This window comes from Phyllostomus hastatus, unplaced genomic scaffold (assembly GCF_019186645.2).
Source record: "Phyllostomus hastatus isolate PE091 unplaced genomic scaffold, TTU_PhHast_1.1 phas_contig_210, whole genome shotgun sequence".
Classification (NCBI taxonomy): domain Eukaryota; kingdom Metazoa; phylum Chordata; class Mammalia; order Chiroptera; family Phyllostomidae; genus Phyllostomus; species Phyllostomus hastatus.
The window spans coordinates 29,202,150-29,219,305 of record NW_025333737.1 but is presented as its reverse complement, the minus strand read 5'-3'; the positions used below and the strand labels follow the sequence as shown (position 1 = coordinate 29,219,305).

Here is a 17,156-nt window from a genome sequence, read left to right as displayed (position 1 = left end):
GAAGACAACCCACAAGGCAGGTAATTAATTCTCTCGACAGCTTCTGTCATTGTATTCTGCTTTTTTATTGGGTGTGTTTTGTCACTGGTTTTGAGTATATGATTTTGACTTTTTTTTTGTTTTTTAAGATTTTATTTATTTATTTTTAGAGAGAGGGGAAAGGAGGGAGAAAGAGAGGGAGAGAAACATTGGTGTGCGAGAGAAACATGGATCAGTTGCCTCTCGCATGCCCCCAACTGGGGACCTGGCCCGGAATCGATCTGGCGTGTCCCCTGGCGTGTCCCCTGACTGGGAATCGATCTGGCGACCTTTCCGTTTGCAGGATGACATCCAATCCACTGAGTCACATCAGTCAGGGCTGTGGCTGTCTTCTATGGTGTTACTCACATTTTATCAGCATGCTATAATTGTAATTTTTTAAAATGTGACAGCTTGAAAGATTTCCTGTAAAGCTTAATTTTATTCAAGACAAATTATTTCTTTTGAACTATATATTTCTAATTTTGTGGTGATAAATAGGTTTTACTAATAGAAATTTGTTTTAAGGTAAAATTTTTTTTCCACAATGTTACTAGAATTCATCAGTCCAAAGCAATAAAAGCTTACAGAGGACACACCATCTGCTGGGCCCCAGGCTAAGTTCTAGAGAAACAGAAATTTATCACTATTTCTATTCCTAGGAAGCTCACTTTTCAGGTGGAATTTCCCAAAATGTATTTTGGAAATACTAGTTAAATGAGAGTCCTTGGTCAGATGAGTTTGTAAAGCATTTCTTGCTTCATCCCCAGTCATCTGAGAAATTCTCATTTTATACAAGAATATTGTGTGGGTCAGAGAAGTCCTGCAGTAAAGCAAGCTCTTGACTGAAAGAACCCTTACTTTAAAGAAAGCTCTTTATGTATGTTTAATCCAGGGTTTTTCCAATGCACATCACACGGAAGCTGTGCGTGTGTGTGTGTGTGTGTGTGTGTGTGTCGAATTTCTGAGCACCCTCTGGACCCTTTGGAACAGCATCGCCCGGTAGAACTTTCTACAGTGATAGGAATGTTCTGTATCTCTGCTGTCTCATACAGTAGTAGCCTTTAGCCGCATGCGGCCACTGAGCACTTGAAATGTGGCTAGTCTGGTGAAGGAACTGAATTTTCAGTGTTGTTTAACTTTAAAAAGCCACCGTGTGACTAGTGGCATGTCTGATGCACAGTGCAGCTTTGGGAGATACTTTGGGAAGTGCCGATCTAAGGGTGTGTTTTTGTACTTACTTGTTGTACAAGCGTTATCGCCAAGTTCATGGGTCACTGAGTACAAGTATCGTCGTCCTCAAGGAGCGCCTCGTTTGGTGGGCTCAGCAGGTACCAGCTGTGCCGTGATGGACGCAGGCGATTGCTTGGAGCGTGGAGGGGGGGTTTCAGCTCTGGGTGGGGGGCTGCAGTTGATCGGAGAAGGTGTCCTGGAGAGTAACTCCTAGGAAGACGAGTGAGAGTGTGCATAATGAAAATCACTGCCTGTTTCAAGGTGCAGTCACTCCCTAGTCACTGCAGGAGCTGTGCGCGTGTCCCCAGACCCTGTCCCAGAGAAGTCACGGAGGTGTGGGGTGCAGGAGCGCAACCCAGGTCCTGACCCATCTCCTGCCCGCTGGCAGTCTGTCGACCTTGTACGTAATGGACGGTGAAACCCGGAGCCTGGAACACCCTCAAATCTGCTCAGTGGATTTATGCTGTGACGTCATCTGTGGCGAGTCCAACAGGAGGAGGAACGGGACCGTGCCCGGTGTGCCTGCCTCTCCCTGAGTGGGGCGGGGAAGGCCCCCTGGGGGGGCCGAGGCTTTAGGGGAACTGCAGCGAGTGGCTTTAAGTACCAGCGTTTGTTCCTCCCAACTGTGGGTCACCAGTCGTCTGAACTTTTATCTTTTTTCTTTCCCTGCAGATGGTGTCCTACTCCTCTGTCCTCACAGCTATCAGTAAGGTATGACCGCAGCCACTCACAAGCTAGGTGGGGGGCAGGGGGACAGAGAGATGGTAGTGACAGAAGGGGCCCCACCTCCTTGACTGCTCCGATCGTGTGACCGCTCAGGTTGGCACTGCTGCTTTCTGCCGGAGGGAGGGGCACCCTGGGAAGCAGGGGCTGGCAGTGGGGAGCGGATTTCCAGCGTTGAAGGGATACCCGGTCTGAAACCCGAGGTGGGAGGAAAGATGAGCAGGAACCCTGAGCGTCCTGTCTGCCTCTCGTGTGAGACCAGGGCCTGACTGGGACGTTCTGGAGCATCACTGCTGTTCTTCCCGCAGTTCGATGACTTTTCCCGGGACCTGTGTGTCCAGGCTTTGCTGGACATCATGGACATGTTTTGCGACCGACTGAGGTAATGGCAGGGGTCAGGGGCTCATAGCCTCTAGCGTTAGCTCAGTGTCAAGGAGAGCTCCTGAGAATACAGCCTGAGCTCAGTCCTGTGGCTTCCCGCACTTCGTCCCCCCTGCTCACCCACACCCGCCCATCCCCATCCTTTTCCGTGTATTCCTTAGGACAAAAATGCCCCTTCACAATTGGAGTAGCTCACTCGGAATCTCGTTCAGTGGAAGCCGACGGGGCTGTCTTCCCCAGGCCTTGGCTAGCTTCCTAACTCTCTTCCCTGGAAGGGGAGTGCCGCGCACTCTGGGGAACATTGGTGTAGGTCAGATTTCAGCCTTTGGAGCAGAAACAGATTTTGCCTCCTTCCCCGTAGCTGTCACGGCAAAGCCGAGGAGTGCATCGGGCTGTGCCGGGCCCTTCTCAGCGCCCTCCACTGGCTGCTGCGCTGCACTGCAGCCTCTGCGGAGCGGCTCCAGGAGGGTCTGGAGGCTGGCACTCTAGCCGCTGGAGAGAAGCAGCTTGCCATGTGCCTGCAGCGCCTGGAGAAGACCCTCAGCAGCACCAAGAACCGGGCCCTGCTCCACATCGCCAAACTAGAGGAGGCCTGTATGTCCCCGCGTTCCCCTGAGCCCCACCTGCCACTGCTCCCAAATCTGGTCCTTTAATCGAGAGGGGAGAGGCAGGATGGCATCCCACTTCTTTCCGAGAGGATCTGAAATCATCCCACTTCCTTTTTTTTCTCCCCATAAGCATTGCATACATCCCAGGGACTTGGGCAGGGTGGCACCCGAGCCAATCAACCAACAGGTATTTACTGAGCATTATTGTATGCCCAGCACTGTGCCAGGTGCTGGGGGCGGGGGGCGGGGGGCTCCCGGAGGAGCATGTGGCAGGGTCCCTGCCCTCAACCAGTATACGTGCCAGTGGGGAGCAAGACTAGCGTGCAGTGTACGCGGAGAGAGTTAGGGGACAGCGCGAGCACATGATCCATCCTTGTGTTTGCCTCCATGTTACTGATCATCTGAAAAACAAACAGCTCTTGTGTTTGAGCATTGCCTAAAACGTCCTTTCAACACGGCGCCTGCCTGCTGTCAGGCCTGCTGCGCCGTGTACCTCTTGACTCAAGTGCACATGTTAAATACTGGAACCCTCCAGAGCGTGAGACCAGACAGATCACCGGACGGGAGGGAAGACTCCGATATTCCGGATCTGGGGCTTGAGGGCCGCAGTCTTGCTGTGGCTCGGGGCCACCCCCGGGGCCCTTGCTCTCCAGTAGTGAGAGGATTAGGATGGGTTACCTCCAGGTCTTCAGGACCTGGTCGAAGAACTTGTCATAGGGTTGGCAGATTTATTACTTCTCAAAATATGTTTTATTACCTGTGGAAAGTGCAGAAAGGTGACCACCTTGTAAAAATGGGCTACGTTGACAGTTTCTCACGTATCTTGAGCACTTGACACGTGCTTGTTGGCCGAGAAATGAATGAATATTTAACTTAATCTTAATGGATCTCAAGTCTTATCTTTTTGGTTTTCCCCTCTATGCTACATGGAGGTTAGTGGGCTAGTTGGAGCCATTATTCATCATTTGAGCCTCTGGGATGGGAGCTAGGATGAGTGACTTAGAATTAAACACTAAACCATGCAGTACAGACCGAGAGTTTAGGCATGTAGGAGGAGAGGTCAGTGGGGTGGACCAGTTGGGTCAGTTGTTAAAGGAGCAGGGGCTCCGACAGCGGCTTGAAGGGCAGGGAGAGTTTGGAGGGGTGAGGGTGAGTGAGGGGGCGGTTCAGGGGGTGGGCGGCTGGAGCGAAGGCCCGGACGGGGAGGGAGTGGGGGGAGAACACCGACGGCTGTGCAGGAGTCCAGCTTGGCCGGCTTGGAGCGTGTTGGCTGCTTGCAAGGCTGGCACATCCCTGCGGTGGTTTGCGGCCACCCCCCTGTTCCAGCCACTGGGCTCCCCCTGCCCCTGTGCCCCCCCCCCCACCTCTCTCTGCCACTGCCTGTGTTAGGGCACATCTAGTCTCAAGTTGGCTGCACGCACCCCCTGAAATGTCAGGCCTCTGGGAATAGTTTCTAGAGGCTTCACTGTTGGTACACACCTGCCTTCTGAAAACAGTGCATGCGTCCCCCCAGGCCCCAGCCTCCATGTCGCCCCCAGGGGAAGCCTCCTCCCCCAAATCGAGGAGCTTGGAGCCACCCTCCTCCTCCCATCTGCTTCCCATCATGTTTCTGCATTTCCTTTTCTCTGCCAGCCTCCTGGACAGCCATCGAGCATTCTCTCTTGAAGCTTGGGGAGATCCTGGCCAATCTCAGCAACCCCCAGCTCCGCAGCCAGGCTGAGCAGTGTGGTACACTCATCAGGAGGTACAGGCTGCCAGGGCGGTCGTGGTGACGGGAGGGGCGGGAGGCCCTGGGTAGGGGTGGGACCATGTGGCACCTGGCCCCGACCCCCCTGCTCTCACCTGCTCTCACCTGCTCTCCAGCTCTTCCTAGCTCACCAGACACCACCCCCTGTGCTTCTGTGCCCGCAGCATCCCCACGATGCTGTCTGTGCACTCCGAGCAGCCGAACAAGACGGGCTTCCCCACGGTCCACGCGCTGGTCCTGCTCGAGGGCACCATGAACCTGACAGGCGAGACGCAGCCGCTGGTGGAGCAGCTGATGATGGTGAAACGCATGCAGGTGGGGGGCCCGTGTTGCCTGTCTGTCCCCAAGGCGGCCGGTCATTTGGGGGCGGGAGGGAGGGTTCCTGTGGTCCTTCTGGGAGAGACTGGGTTTCTCCCGTTCGTGGTGGGAAGTGGACCCCAGGCCTGCGGGGTTCCGCCGCCTCACCTGACGTCCCTGGGCCTCACACTCCTGTGTTGTTGCGCAGTCCCTGACCCAGCCTGATCCCCGGGGGCCGCAGAAGGTGAAGGGGGAAATGGGGCCTCTGTAACGCCTGGCCTTTGGATGTTCCTGCAGCATATCCCCACCCCGCTGTTTGTCCTGGAGATCTGGAAAGCTTGCCTTGTTGGACTCATTGAGTCTCCCGAGGGTACGGAGGAGCTCAAGTGGACAGCTTTTACCTTCCTCAAGGTACCTGGGGCGTGGAGCAGCAGGACAGCCAGTTTAGGAATGGTGCTTGGGAAAAGCAGCGACACTCTGGACCTTTGCCCTGTGTTTTTCCCGCTGGCATCACGCCCAGCCTGCCAGATCCCCCAGCACAAGTTCCCATCGATTATTTTCTCTGAAAGTCCCAGGGCCATATTTAGCTCGGTTGGCAGGTCTCTGCTGTTTCTTAGCGCACAGGTGCTGCTTGGATCAGTCTGTAACCTGACTGTGCAGGGCAGTGGGCCCGGGTCCTTGAAGCAGGAGTTCCACCTTTGCGGATGGCACCTCCCCATTGAGCCAGCAGTGGGGGGTGGGGGGTCCCTGTGACTTGGAGGCTGACAGCACCAGGCCTGTGGGTACCTGTCAGCTTTCTGATTGGGTTCCAGGAATGCTCGCTTTCAGGCAGGAGTGTTCCTGTCTCTCTGCCCGGAGCAGGGGGCTAGAGAGGATGCCTCTAGTCCTGGGTGAAAGAGAAGAACTCATGCTTTCTGCCTCCCCGCCCCGCCCCCCCGCCGTCTCATCCCCTAGATTCCACAGGTTCTGGTGAAACTGAAGAAGTACTCTCACGGGGACAAGGTGAGCAGAGGAAATGAGATGGAGGGGGCAGGGGAATAGGTGGGTCCTTGTTTCCGCCCTGGAGAAGCAAGGGCAGGGGAGGGCGCCTGACTGCGCAGTAGCACATTGCATCTGGGGGAAGGGAAGCGGGAGTGCACCTGCGCATGTGTGTGCATTGCATGCACGCATGCAGCCAGTCCCCAGACAGAAGGCCGCCAGGCCACTCAGGAGGCAAGGTTGTCTGATGATGGGGGGCCAGGACAGCCATGTGTGGTGACACCCTGCCCCGCCCCCCCCCCCCCCCAGGCCCTGGAAGCCAGTGGGTGGGCATGTGGGCTTGCAGGCTTTTGTACCAAATGGCGTCCCTGGGTTCCTGCATCGCAGGCTGTGGCAGGGAGGAAGATCTAGAAGCCGGACGGCCCTCTCTGGCTCTTTGTAGGACTTTACCGAGGATGTCAATTGTGCTTTTGAGTTCCTGCTGAAGCTCACACCCTTGCTGGACAAAGCTGACCAGCGCTGCAAGTATGAACCCCCTGCTTCCCTCTGCTGGAAGGTGCCCTGGGCTCTTCTGCTGCCCTCCTGTGTCGGATAAGCCTCGAAGGACTGTCTCATTGTTCGCTCCCCTTGGCGGGAGCAGGAGGCAGCAGACCCCGTAGTTCCAGTAGAGTAGTTCCCGTAGGCCCAGTGCCCGAGCCCCTCTACCCTCTACCCTCTGCCTTCCCTCTGGCACTGCAGATGTTCTTTGTCCAAAAGGAGTGGGGGTAGCCGGATGGGACCCATTGCTGCTGCCCCTCAGGCACCCCTGCTCTGTGCCCAGTCCCTCACCATCTTCTCCCCTCACAGCTGTGACTTCACAGACTTCCTCCTTCAAGAGTGCAGGAAGCAGGGCCTTCTGTCTGAGGCCAGCGTGAACAACCTCATGGCCAAGCGGTAAGTGTGAGCTCCCTCGGGTCGGTCCAGGCCCCTTCGCCCTCCCTCTGTCTCGTCCAGATTGGGCTGCTGGCTGCCTTTCCCCCTTCCATCCAGAGTTTGGGTTGCAGGTGACTGGGGCCAGGCCTGTGTTCGCCAGGAGCAGGAGGCACTGACTTCCGCAGACTAGGGTTCTGCCCTCTTAGGTGCCATGCTTTCACTCTCGGCCTCCTTTGTGATCCCAGTCAAAGTCCTTCATCTTCCTCCTGAGTCTTTTTTTTTTTTTAAGTGAAGAGTTTTTTTTTAAAGATTTTATTTATTTGTTTTTAGAGGGGTGAGGAAGGAAGAAGAAAGAGAGGGAGAGAAACATCTTTGTGCAAGAGAAACATCAATGTGCAGTTGCCTCTCGCACGCCCCCAACTTGGGGCCTGGCCCTCTACCCAGGCATATGCCCTAACTGGGACTCGAACCTGCAATCTTTTGGTTTGCAAGCCAGCATTCAATCCACTGGGCCACACCAGCCAGGGCCCTCCTAAGTCTTCAATGAACTTTCAAATTAGATGTGATGCCCAGCGACAAACTGAAGCCATTGCAGTACTGGACACACTTTCATAAATGTCACTGTGACACGGAAAGTTTTCCTGTGCTTACCACCTCCTCTGTGCGCCTGTGCTTCTGGGGCTGGCCTGGGGAGCGTGTCATGAACTTACCTCTGCCACTGTTCTCTTCCTTGGCTGACTGGTCACGGCCACAGTGCAGCAGACCGGGAACATGCACCTCAGCAGAAATCCGGAGAAAACGCCAACATCCAGCCCAATCCTGGGCTGATCCTCCGGGCGGAGCCCACGGTCACCAACATCCTCAAGGTGCTTGCGCCTTTCCTGTGCCCCCAGGGTCATCTCTCTCCTCTTCCCAGTCTTCCCTCTCCTTCTCCGTAAATAGACAGAGGCCATAGACCTCCCCCTCTCCTGGCTTTTAGACACAGTTACCTTGAAAGGAGAGAAATGGGGAAGGCAAGGGAAGCTGGCATTGGAAACTAGTGTTTACTGGGCATCTTGCAAGCGGGCGCCGTGGTAGGTGCCTTCCCTCAGCTCGTCTCACACAGAAGCAGCAGGGACCGCATAGCGGAGCCCTCGCCGCCCCAGCCCCACCGCTGTTGCCCCGAGTCAGTCGCCAGGGACAGAGTGGAGAGGGAGGACAGGGTTGGGAATGGTTTTCCAGACTGGAGTCAGAAGGACGTAGACCGAGGTGCCGGTCATGGCGTACGTGCAGCGAGAGAGGCTGTGGCCAGGCTGTGTCTGGGGGGTCGTCGGGGTTCCTCGGGACTTGTTTTTCTGTCGTGTACGCAGACGATGGACGCAGACCACTCCAAGTCCCCGGAGGGGCTGCTGGGGGTCCTGGGCCACATGCTGTCTGGGAAGAGTCTGGATTTGTTGCTGGCTGCAGCCGCTGCCACTGGGAAGCTCAAGTCCTTTGCCCGAAAGTTCATCAAGTAAGGAAGGCTGAGCTTCTGATGGGGGAGGTGGGGGTGGGGCGAGGGCCTGGGATCTGGGTCTCCCCAGGGGCGCTCAGGCCCAGGCAGAGCCTCCCCTCCAGCTGCAGACCCTGGGAGAAGGCCCGTCTCTGGGGACGTGGAGACTCTTTTGTCTGCAGCCCAGGATGCAGCGGAGGAGCTGGAGGCGGTGAGGCGGCATCGAACAGTTGGCGCGGAGGGATTCGCGTGCACCCCGTCATCAACCAGGGGCTCTCGAATTCTGTTGACTGTTTTTGGGTTAACCTAGCATTTGAAATACGGAACTTTGCTCTGTTCAGTAAGCCCTTCTCTAGGCCTGGGAAATCTTTTAAAAACGAAGCTCCTTTCTCTGTAGCAATGGTGTTCATTTTAAGTTTGACCTGTAATTGGACTCCAGTGACCGTCTCTCCGGGTGGGGGGAGTCCCCGACCCCGTTCTCACTCTGCCCCTGCGGTGCCTGACGCGGCCTGTCTCCGTTCCCTCCACAGCTTGAATGAGTTCACGACACACGGCAGCGAGGAAAGCAGTAAGTCTGCCCCGCGCACCCGCAGGCCTGGGTGGCGCTGGAAGGCGGGTGTGGAGGGAGAGCTCGAGAGGCCGGAGGATGCCTCTGTGCGTCCCGGGAGGCTGCCTCCTCCCCAGAGGGATGGCCCATGAAGCCTTGGGGGAGGCTCGAAACAGGGTAATCCCGGGAGAAGGGTTCTTCTACAACCACCCTTTGCCTCTCTGCCGCCCCCTTAGGGTTGGGTTGGGTTGGGTTTCGGGCGGAGGGAGGGTGTCAGGGGTCCTTAATTCCAAGGAAGGGATGATGTTTCGATTGAGACTCAAGAAAAGGATTCTGAGCCTCAGAGCTTTGAAGGAGACGCTTGGTCCCTGACCTTCCCTGAGGTGAACCCTGACCCCCTCCTGACCTGGCCCCGGGCTACGGTCCGGCCCAGACTGCAGGGTCAGCCTTGTCCTTGTCCGCAGCCAAGCCCGCCTCCGTGCGGGCCCTGCTCTTCGACATCTCCTTCCTCATGCTGTGCCACGTGGCCCAGACCTACGGCTCGGAGGTGAGCGAGAGCGGCCGGCAGGGTCGGGGCGCCAAGTGGGCGGGGAGAAGGGGAGGGAAATGACCAGTGTCTCTCCCCCTGGTCAGCCTTACTCCCTGCCAGTCACCCACGCCCCTTAGTTCAGCTGGCTGCAGAAATCAGGCGCCCACCAGGAGAAGCTCCCGGATGCCCTCCTGGCCACGTCCCAGGTCCTTCAGTGCCACGTTCCCGACCAGCAGGTGGCAGCACGGCCCTAATCTTTCTCCTTTAGCCCGTGTGTCCTGGATTCTTTAGGAGGGAAAGGGAGACACTGGCGTGGGGGCGGCGCGCTGTGCCCTCCCCACTTGGCCGGTGACTCTCCCCCTCCTTGCCCAGGTGATCCTGTCCGAGTCGAGCACAGGGGCGGAGGTGCCCTTCTTTGAGACCTGGATCCAGACCTGCATGCCTGAGGAGGGCAAAATCCTGAACCCGGACCACCCCTGCTTCTGGCCGGACTCCACCAAAGTGGAGTCCCTCGTGGCCCTGCTCAACAACTCCTCGGAGATGAAGCTGGTGTCAGTGGCCCACTCCAGGGGTGGCGGTGGGGGCCGTGCCCAGCCCCTCGCCCTCAGCCCGCCCCTCGTCCCCCTGTGACGGTTCCTCTTCCGTCCCCACCCCCTCGCAGGCAGATGAACTGGCATGAGGCCTGTCTCAGCATTTCAGCCGCCATCCTGGAAATCCTCAATGCCTGGGAGAATGGGGTGCTGGCCTTCGAGTCCATCCAGGTAGCCCCACTTCTCCAGGAGCCTCCTCTCTTCCCTGGGACACAGAGCCAGGCTTTGATAGATGGGTGTGTTTCATAAGAACAAAAGGGCCCTCAATGCAGGAGCCCATGTTTGGGTGTCGATCTTCCTAGTAATCAGAATGCTCGCCACCCCGCCTGCCCAGCTGATTTTGGGGAGTCAGACGTGTGGTGAGAAGAGGTGTGGCATGTGGGGTCCAGGGCCCCCCCCCCCCCCGCCGTGGCACTCAGCGGCCCACAAAGGCTGGGGAGACCCCTAGCGGGGAAGGAGAGGTGGTGACCCCGCCACCCTTTGCCCCCTCCCAGAAAATCACCGACAACATCAAGGGAAAGGTGTGCAGCCTGGCGGTGTGCGCCGTGGCCTGGCTCGTGGCCCATGTGCGGATGCTGGGGCTGGACGAGCGGGAGAAGTCGCTGCAGATGATCCGCCAGCTGGCGGGGCCCCTGTACAGCGAGAACACCCTGCAGTTCTACAACGAGAGGTCAGCCGCCCCGCCCGCCCCGCCCCTCGGGGACTCCGAGCTCCGTTGTGAGGAGTCAGCCCCTCCGGTAACCGGTCACCCTGTCTCTCACACTGCCAAACGCCCCGCTCACTCACTCACTCACTTCCTTGCTCACTCATGGTCTTACTCACACGTTCACTCACTGATTCAGCAGCATTTCAGTGTGCGTCTCACCCAGCGCCGGCCTGTCCCGGAGTCCAGACCCCAGACGCTGCGACTCCTGCCCTTGGGGGGGGACCGCGCTCTGGAGAGCTGGCTGGCCAGAAGGGCAGAGTGGTCGCCTTCGCCGCGTCACTGTCTAGAAACCGTGGCCCCGTCTGTGGGCTTCGCAGGCCTCGAGCCCGCCCACTCCCCTTGCCCTCCGCCTGGCTGTCTTCTGTGACGTCCTTCTGCCGTGGCTGTCCCAGGGCTTAGAGGACCGGCCCGGTGGTTTCGGCCGTGTCGGATTCAGCGGCGTTGATTCATTCACGCACCCAATAAGCTTTTTTTTTTTTTTTTTAATTATGGCAAAAAATACACATATATAACAAAATCTACCATCTTAACCATTTTAGGTGTGTAGTTCAGGAGCGTTAACCTCTGTTCACATTGTCATGAAACAGGCGCCCCTGTTTTCCCCCCGCGAACTCTGCGCCCATTAAGTCACGGCTCGCCCTTCTCCCCACACCCCCAGCTGCCCGTGCCCGCCTTTTGCTCCACCTCCCGTCTCTGTGGGCCTCACCGCTCCAGGTGCCCATGTGCATGGGCTCTCACAGCACTGGTCCTTTCGTGACCGCCGTGATTCCCTTAGCAAAAGGGCCCCAAGGCTCAGCCGCATCCCAGAACACGTCAGAATTTCCTTCCTTTTTAAGGCTAAATCATGTTCTGTTGCATGTCCGTATCATATTTTGTGTTGCCATTTATCGGCCGATAGACCCTTGGGTGCCTAGCGCGTCCTGGCTGCTGTGAATGGTGCTGCCACAGGTGTGGGCAGGAGCCCACGGGCGCGCTGTGAATGGTGGCGTCCACGGCAGCCCTCGGGGTGCCCTAGGAGGGAGACGTGGGGGACCGAGCTGAAAGGAGGCTGGGGAGGGCTGATGGAACCTCCGGTGTCCCCTTGCCTCCTTTCTCTCTCTCCCTCCTCGCCCTCTGCCCACAAGTAACGGAGCAGGCGCTCTCGCGCAGCCCAGTACGGGCACGCGGACCCCTGTCTGGGTGAGGCATGGTGGGGTGCTGGGGCTGGGCGTGGCTGCCCCGCGCAGGTGGGAAAAGTGGCTCTGAGAGTCGTGGCGACTTTCCCAGAGCCGCCCCGCATTCCAGGAACCATGAGCTCTCAGCCCAGGTCCACACTCACAGTCCCAGGCCCTTCGTGAGAAAATTCCTGGGTGTACACTCGTACTTGCCCAGCTGCCGAGGGCCGGGAAGGCCCCTGCGGGGCAGCCCTGGGGCCCCTGTCCTGGAAGGAGCAGTTTACTTTGGGAGGAGGCCAGGGCTGGGCGGGGACCCCCTCACTCACTCAGCCCAGAGGGAAGTGATTGTTCTTATTTGTGTGAGAGTGTTGGCACGGCGGGCCTGGGGGTGGGGCGAGTTGGAGACAGAGGGAACATGAGCGTGTTGCTGGAGTACCTGGGGCAGGCGAGCACCCCCTGCCCCCCGTAGGCTCTGTGCCCAGCAGGCGAGAGTCCTGCCAAGAGCGGGACTGGCAGGGTCAGGTCTGCTAGGGGTTTGCAACTTCCTCCTGTCTCCTCCCTTAGCGTAGAATGGGGTTAATTCCCCAGAAGTATTTCCGTAACCCAAGCCCTGGGAAAAGTCTGGCCTGGGTATTTCCTCCCCTCCCCGCCCTAGCCCTTGAACCCCGTGCTGCCCAGGCCTCAGGTCCTCTCCCCTCCCCCAGGGTGGTGATCATGAGCTCCATCCTGGAGCACATGTGTGCTGACGTGCTGCAGCAGACGGCCACGCAGATCAAGTTCCCGTCCACGGGCATGGACGCGATGCCCTACTGGAACCTGCTGCCCCCCAAGCGGCCCATCAAGGAGGTGCTGACGGACATATTTGCCAAGGTGCTGGAGAAGGGGTGGGTGGACAGTCGCTCCATCCACATCTTTGACACCCTGCTGCACATGGGAGGCGTCTACTGGTTCTGCAACAACCTGATTAAGGTGCTTGGGGTGGGGGGGCCGTGGGGAGGCCCAGGGGGCCCATGGGGTGTGGTGGGCGTCCTCAGACTCCGGGAGATGCCCAAGAAAATGCCAGACAGGACCAAACTTGCTCCCATCTCTCACTGCCCAACACCCAGTGCCTCTCTGAGAGGCTTCGCAAATGCTGGTCCTCCCCTCGGGACTCGGAGGGGATCAGAGGCTCTGAGGCAGTGGGAGGGGTGGAGCAGCAGCCGGGGCTCCCTGCGTCCCTCCCCAGGGAGCCACCTGGAGCTGCAGGGCGTCAGAGCCCCAGACCAGGCCTCAGCGCCTGCATGCCCCACCCCCGCCCACTCAGGAGCTGCTGAAGGAGACGCGCAAGGAGCACACGCTGCGGGCCGTGGAGCTGCTCTACTCCATCTTCTCCCTGGACATGCAGCAGGTGGCGCTGGTGCTGCTGGGCCACATCCTGCCTGGGCTGCTCACCGACTCCTCCAAGTGGCACAGCCTCATGGATCCCCCCGGCACCGCTCTCGCCAAGTAGGAGTCTCTGCAGAGCCTCAGGTCCCCAAGCCCTGAGTCAGGCGCCCTTCCCAGGGCCCCCCGGAACCCAAGCCGTGGGGAGGAACTGCCAGGTGGGGCCCAATCACCAAGAGCACAGAACCCCCCCTTTGGGGTCCCCCTGATTTCACCTCTTTTCCTGGAACCCTCTGCCAGGCTGGCCGTCTGGTGTGCCCTGAGCTCCTATTCTTCCCACAAGGGGCAGGCATCCTCCCGCCAAAAGAAGAGACACCGTGAAGACATCGAGGTAGGGGACTCCTCCGTTCGCTTGTTCACGTCCAGCAGACGTTCCTGAGCCTCTTCTGGCTGGGAGGTGTCCTGGGCAAAGGCAGGCAGGCAGGCCGCCTGCCCGGGGCAGCCTGATGGCCGCACGTCTGCAGCGGTGAGCGTGAGCGGCTCGCACCAGGATTGTCAGAGGGGTGAAGGCGGCCCCCCTGGGGATGCTGACCAGGGCCTGTGGGGCTTGGCCGTCTCCCACTCTGGTCTGAGCTCCAGACCTCCTGCCGGGTAACAGTGGGTTTCCCGCCCTCCAGGATTACATCAGCCTCTTCCCCTTGGACGACATGCAGCCCTCAAAGCTGATGCGACTCCTGAGCTCCAACGAGGAAGATGCCACCATCCTGTCCAGTCCCAGTGAGTGTGTGAGGAGGGGCTGGGAAGTCGCTCCTGCCTGGACTGCTCTGCACCCGTCCCCAGCGGCAGGCTTCTCTGCAGGCTGGTCAGGGAGGGTGGGCCGGGTGGGCCCCTCTTTGTCCCCTGTGGGCTGCTGAAGGTCTCTTCTGAGGGTTAAAGTCAACCCGGATGCAGTCCTAAGGGCACGGTGCTGCCCTTCCCCTCCCCTTACCACAAGGTGGAAGGAATGACATGCTCCCCCAGTGAGTTCACCGTCCTGGGCACAGTCTGCACCATTGACTCACCTGCTCTGACCTTCCTTCCCCTGAAACAGGCCCTGAGGTGTGGCGCAGGCAGGGCCGGGACTTGGGGCTGCTCCTCACTCTTCCTGTCTGGAGGGCACCCCTCCCCCCCCAGCCTGCCCCAGATGTCATTACCTCTCCCTGCCAAGGGCTCCTGCGGCATTGAAGTTTTCCTGTTTCTAGAGATTTCTCCTGAGCCCGGACATTTCTTTTAGGGACTAGGGAACCAGCTCTGCGCGTGGGCAGGGGACAGATGCTGGGTCCGCCACCTACAAACCCAGTGACCGTTGGCTAGTTTACCTGGCACTTCCGAACCTTGGTTTCTTTGTCTGTGAAATGGGGGCGTGAGGGTTAAGCAGCCTAGTCCCTGTCTGCACAGCTCGCAGATGGGCGCCCGGCGCCTGGTGATGCTCACCGATGAGTTCTTCCGTCTCATCTCCTTACGGGGCCCTCTGGGACTCTGGCTCCCGGGACCTCCTCGGGGCGGGCCCTGCACACCTGGAGGGGGAGGGCTTCCCCGGGAAAGGAGGTTTAGACCCAGGAGGCCTTCCCCACTGTGTCCCCTCCATTCGCCCCACAGCCGACCGGTCCATGAGCAGCTCCTTGTCGGCCTCCCAGCTCCACACGGTCAACATGCGGGACCCGCTGAACCGCGTCCTGGGTGAGTCCCCCCACCCCGCTCCTGAAACAGGGCTCAGCCCCCATCAGCTGGAAGGGGGCCTCTTGGTGCCCCGCCCCTGCTGCCGCATTCCTCCACCTGTGCCCATCTCCCCGGCTTGCTAGGGCCTCCCCCAGGGAATGTACAGTCTCTTCTGACTCGCCCCCAATTTTCCTTTTATGTTTCCTTTTTCTCACCCCCTCTTTGGGGGGCACTCTTAGCACTGCCTTCTCTTGCCTTCTCAGCCCCTCCTCCTCCCAGAGCCTGACCTGTTCCCATGACCTCCTTTCTCATGGAGCCCTTCCTGTTCTATCCCGCCCCGCCCCGCCCCGCACAGCCAACCTGTTCCTGCTCATCTCCTCCATCCTGGGCTCGCGGACCGCCGGCCCGCACACGCAGTTCGTGCAGTGGTTCATGGAGGAGTGCGTGGACTGCCTGGAGCAGGGCAGCCGCGGCAGCATCCTGCAGTTCATGCCCTTCACCACCGTGAGTGCCGCCTGCCATCCGGGGAGGGAGTCCGGTGGTGAGTCCTCAGGGTGGGAGGGGGGGCTCCTTCTTCCCAAGACGCCACGCCCTCCACAGGGTAGCCTCAGTGCGTAGCTGTCTGTCTGTCTCTGTCTGTGGCAGGTGTCAGAACTGGTGAAGGTGTCGGCCATGTCCAGCCCCAAGGTGGTGCTGGCCATCACGGACCTCAGCCTGCCTCTGGGCCGCCAGGTGGCTGCCAAAGCCATCGCCGCCCTCTGAGGGGCCCCGAAGGGAGGGCCCCAGCCCCGGGTTCCTCGAAAGGAGCAGTGAGGACAGATGAGGCATCGTTGCTCACACCCCATGATGTAAGAGCCCTTGTTAGTCTCCAGGTCCTTCTCCGGTCCCTGGCTGCTGGCCGTTAGGATGTCTCCCCACTCCTCCTTTCGTAACTTCCTCTCCCGCTGCCACTGCCTGAATAGCGGGAGCAGCCTGGTCCCTCAGCTCAGGCCCGTGTCAGCGCGCCACCGCCCTCCTGGCACCCCGAGGGGCTGTATGGGTGCGGAGCGTGTATATGTGTGTATATGTACATTAAAAGTTTTTTCATAATGCAAGAGGGAAGTGCACCTCAGCTCACTTGTTAATAAAGGTCCTTGTGGACTCCTTTGTAAGTGGTGTCGGGGCCTCTGTGACGGGTGGGAACGGGGTCCTCTGCTCGCAGCCCCCTTTGCCGTGGCCCTGGGCCAGGCTCCTCCTGGGCTGGAGGCGGGAGGGGCGGTGTGCGGAGAGGGGCTGGCCTCGCCCGTGCGGGTGTACTCAGTTGGGTGTGGGGAGGGGGCAGTGGGAGCAGCTTCCCTCCCTCAGACTCACGCTGGGGGGCAGTGAGTCACCGCTGGCCTGCTGCCTGCGCCCACCCCAAAGTCAGACTCACGCTGCAAAGGGTGAGGTTTTGGCTAAAGGGCCCGCTGGCGCTGGGGGAGCGTGTCCTGTCTGATGCTCCCAGCCCAGCCCCGCCCCACCCAGAGTCTGATGAGCCCGAGTCCATCTGCCCCAGGAGGACACTGGTGGAGTGCGTGGCAGGGGCTCTGTCCCGCCCGCACGGCCTGCTCTGCACATCCCCACGCCCAGCTTCCTCGGGCTGACCCAAGAGGGCGAAGGACCCTGAGCCACACAGCTGGGAGGTCCGGCCTGGCTGGGCCAGACCCTGCTTTCCAAGGAGCCGCGTGCAGCGGGGAGCTGGGGAGTGATGAGGGTGGGGAAGCCTAGGGAGGGGGAACTGGGGACTCCCTGGCCGTCTGGACTGCCCCCGGTCTGGTGGAGGCACCGTGAGCTGAGCGCACAGAGGCGCACCCCAAGCCTGTGGTGGGAAGCAGCCCCTCCATCTCGGGGTCTCCCCCACCCATGCTGTGAGCTCAGCCTTTTCAGCCCCAGCTGAGACAGGCTGGCCGGCACGAGGCCACTCCCTGCCGGTCCGAGGCAGAGCCTGGAATTCGAGTTCCGGCTCCAGTTGTCACCTGGACTCGGCTTCCTTATCTGCACGAGTCACATCTAAATTCCGCCTCTGTGGGCGCTGGTGAGCGCGGGTGGGCTGGAATTCACGGGAGACCCCAAACTGAGCAGCCTGCTCGGACACGCACCGCATCTGGGCTGTCACGGCTCTCGCCCAGCCCCACACCCTGCTGTCCCTGCACCAGTGACCCACGCGCCTCCTGTCCCCTGCCC

The 17,156-nt window shown here is 59.5% G+C and overlaps 1 protein-coding gene and 1 non-coding gene across 11 annotated transcripts in view; both read left to right on the top strand.

The window, feature by feature from the left end:
* MED24 (mediator complex subunit 24) overlaps positions 1-16,105 on the top strand; it is a 30,634-nt gene extending 14,529 nt beyond the window's left edge. For 6 of the 10 annotated variants that reach the window (XM_045836110.1, XM_045836107.1, XM_045836108.1 and 3 more), the window contains exons 4-27: positions 1,924-1,962; positions 2,283-2,356; positions 2,717-2,949; positions 3,094-3,150; positions 4,596-4,707; positions 4,875-5,025; positions 5,305-5,418; positions 5,962-6,009; positions 6,428-6,510; positions 6,832-6,918; positions 7,652-7,763; positions 8,247-8,389; positions 8,899-8,936; positions 9,380-9,462; positions 9,817-9,995; positions 10,106-10,205; positions 10,529-10,704; positions 12,599-12,863; positions 13,198-13,379; positions 13,557-13,647; positions 13,934-14,033; positions 14,895-14,975; positions 15,310-15,495; positions 15,600-16,105. In XM_045836110.1, the coding sequence (XP_045692066.1) occupies positions 1,924-1,962; positions 2,283-2,356; positions 2,717-2,949; positions 3,094-3,150; positions 4,596-4,707; positions 4,875-5,025; positions 5,305-5,418; positions 5,962-6,009; positions 6,428-6,510; positions 6,832-6,918; positions 7,652-7,763; positions 8,247-8,389; positions 8,899-8,936; positions 9,380-9,462; positions 9,817-9,995; positions 10,106-10,205; positions 10,529-10,704; positions 12,599-12,863; positions 13,198-13,379; positions 13,557-13,647; positions 13,934-14,033; positions 14,895-14,975; positions 15,310-15,495; positions 15,600-15,859 (2,994 nt within the window). In that variant the 3' untranslated portion in view covers positions 15,860-16,105. Of the gene's footprint in view, positions 1-1,639; positions 1,768-1,923; positions 1,963-2,282; positions 2,357-2,716; positions 2,950-3,093; positions 3,151-4,595; positions 4,708-4,874; positions 5,026-5,304; positions 5,419-5,961; positions 6,010-6,427; positions 6,511-6,831; positions 6,919-7,651; positions 7,764-8,246; positions 8,390-8,898; positions 8,937-9,379; positions 9,463-9,816; positions 9,996-10,105; positions 10,206-10,528; positions 10,705-12,598; positions 12,864-13,197; positions 13,380-13,556; positions 13,648-13,933; positions 14,034-14,894; positions 14,976-15,309; positions 15,496-15,599 lie in introns of all 10 variants that reach the window. The other 4 variants (XM_045836116.1, XM_045836115.1, XM_045836114.1 and 1 more) reach the window with 4 other exon arrangements.
* Positions 9,200-9,303, top strand: LOC123817808. The gene has a single exon (XR_006785520.1). It is a non-coding gene; the product is annotated as a small nucleolar RNA SNORD124 (small nucleolar RNA).
* Positions 16,106-17,156: the final 1,051 nt, after the last annotated feature.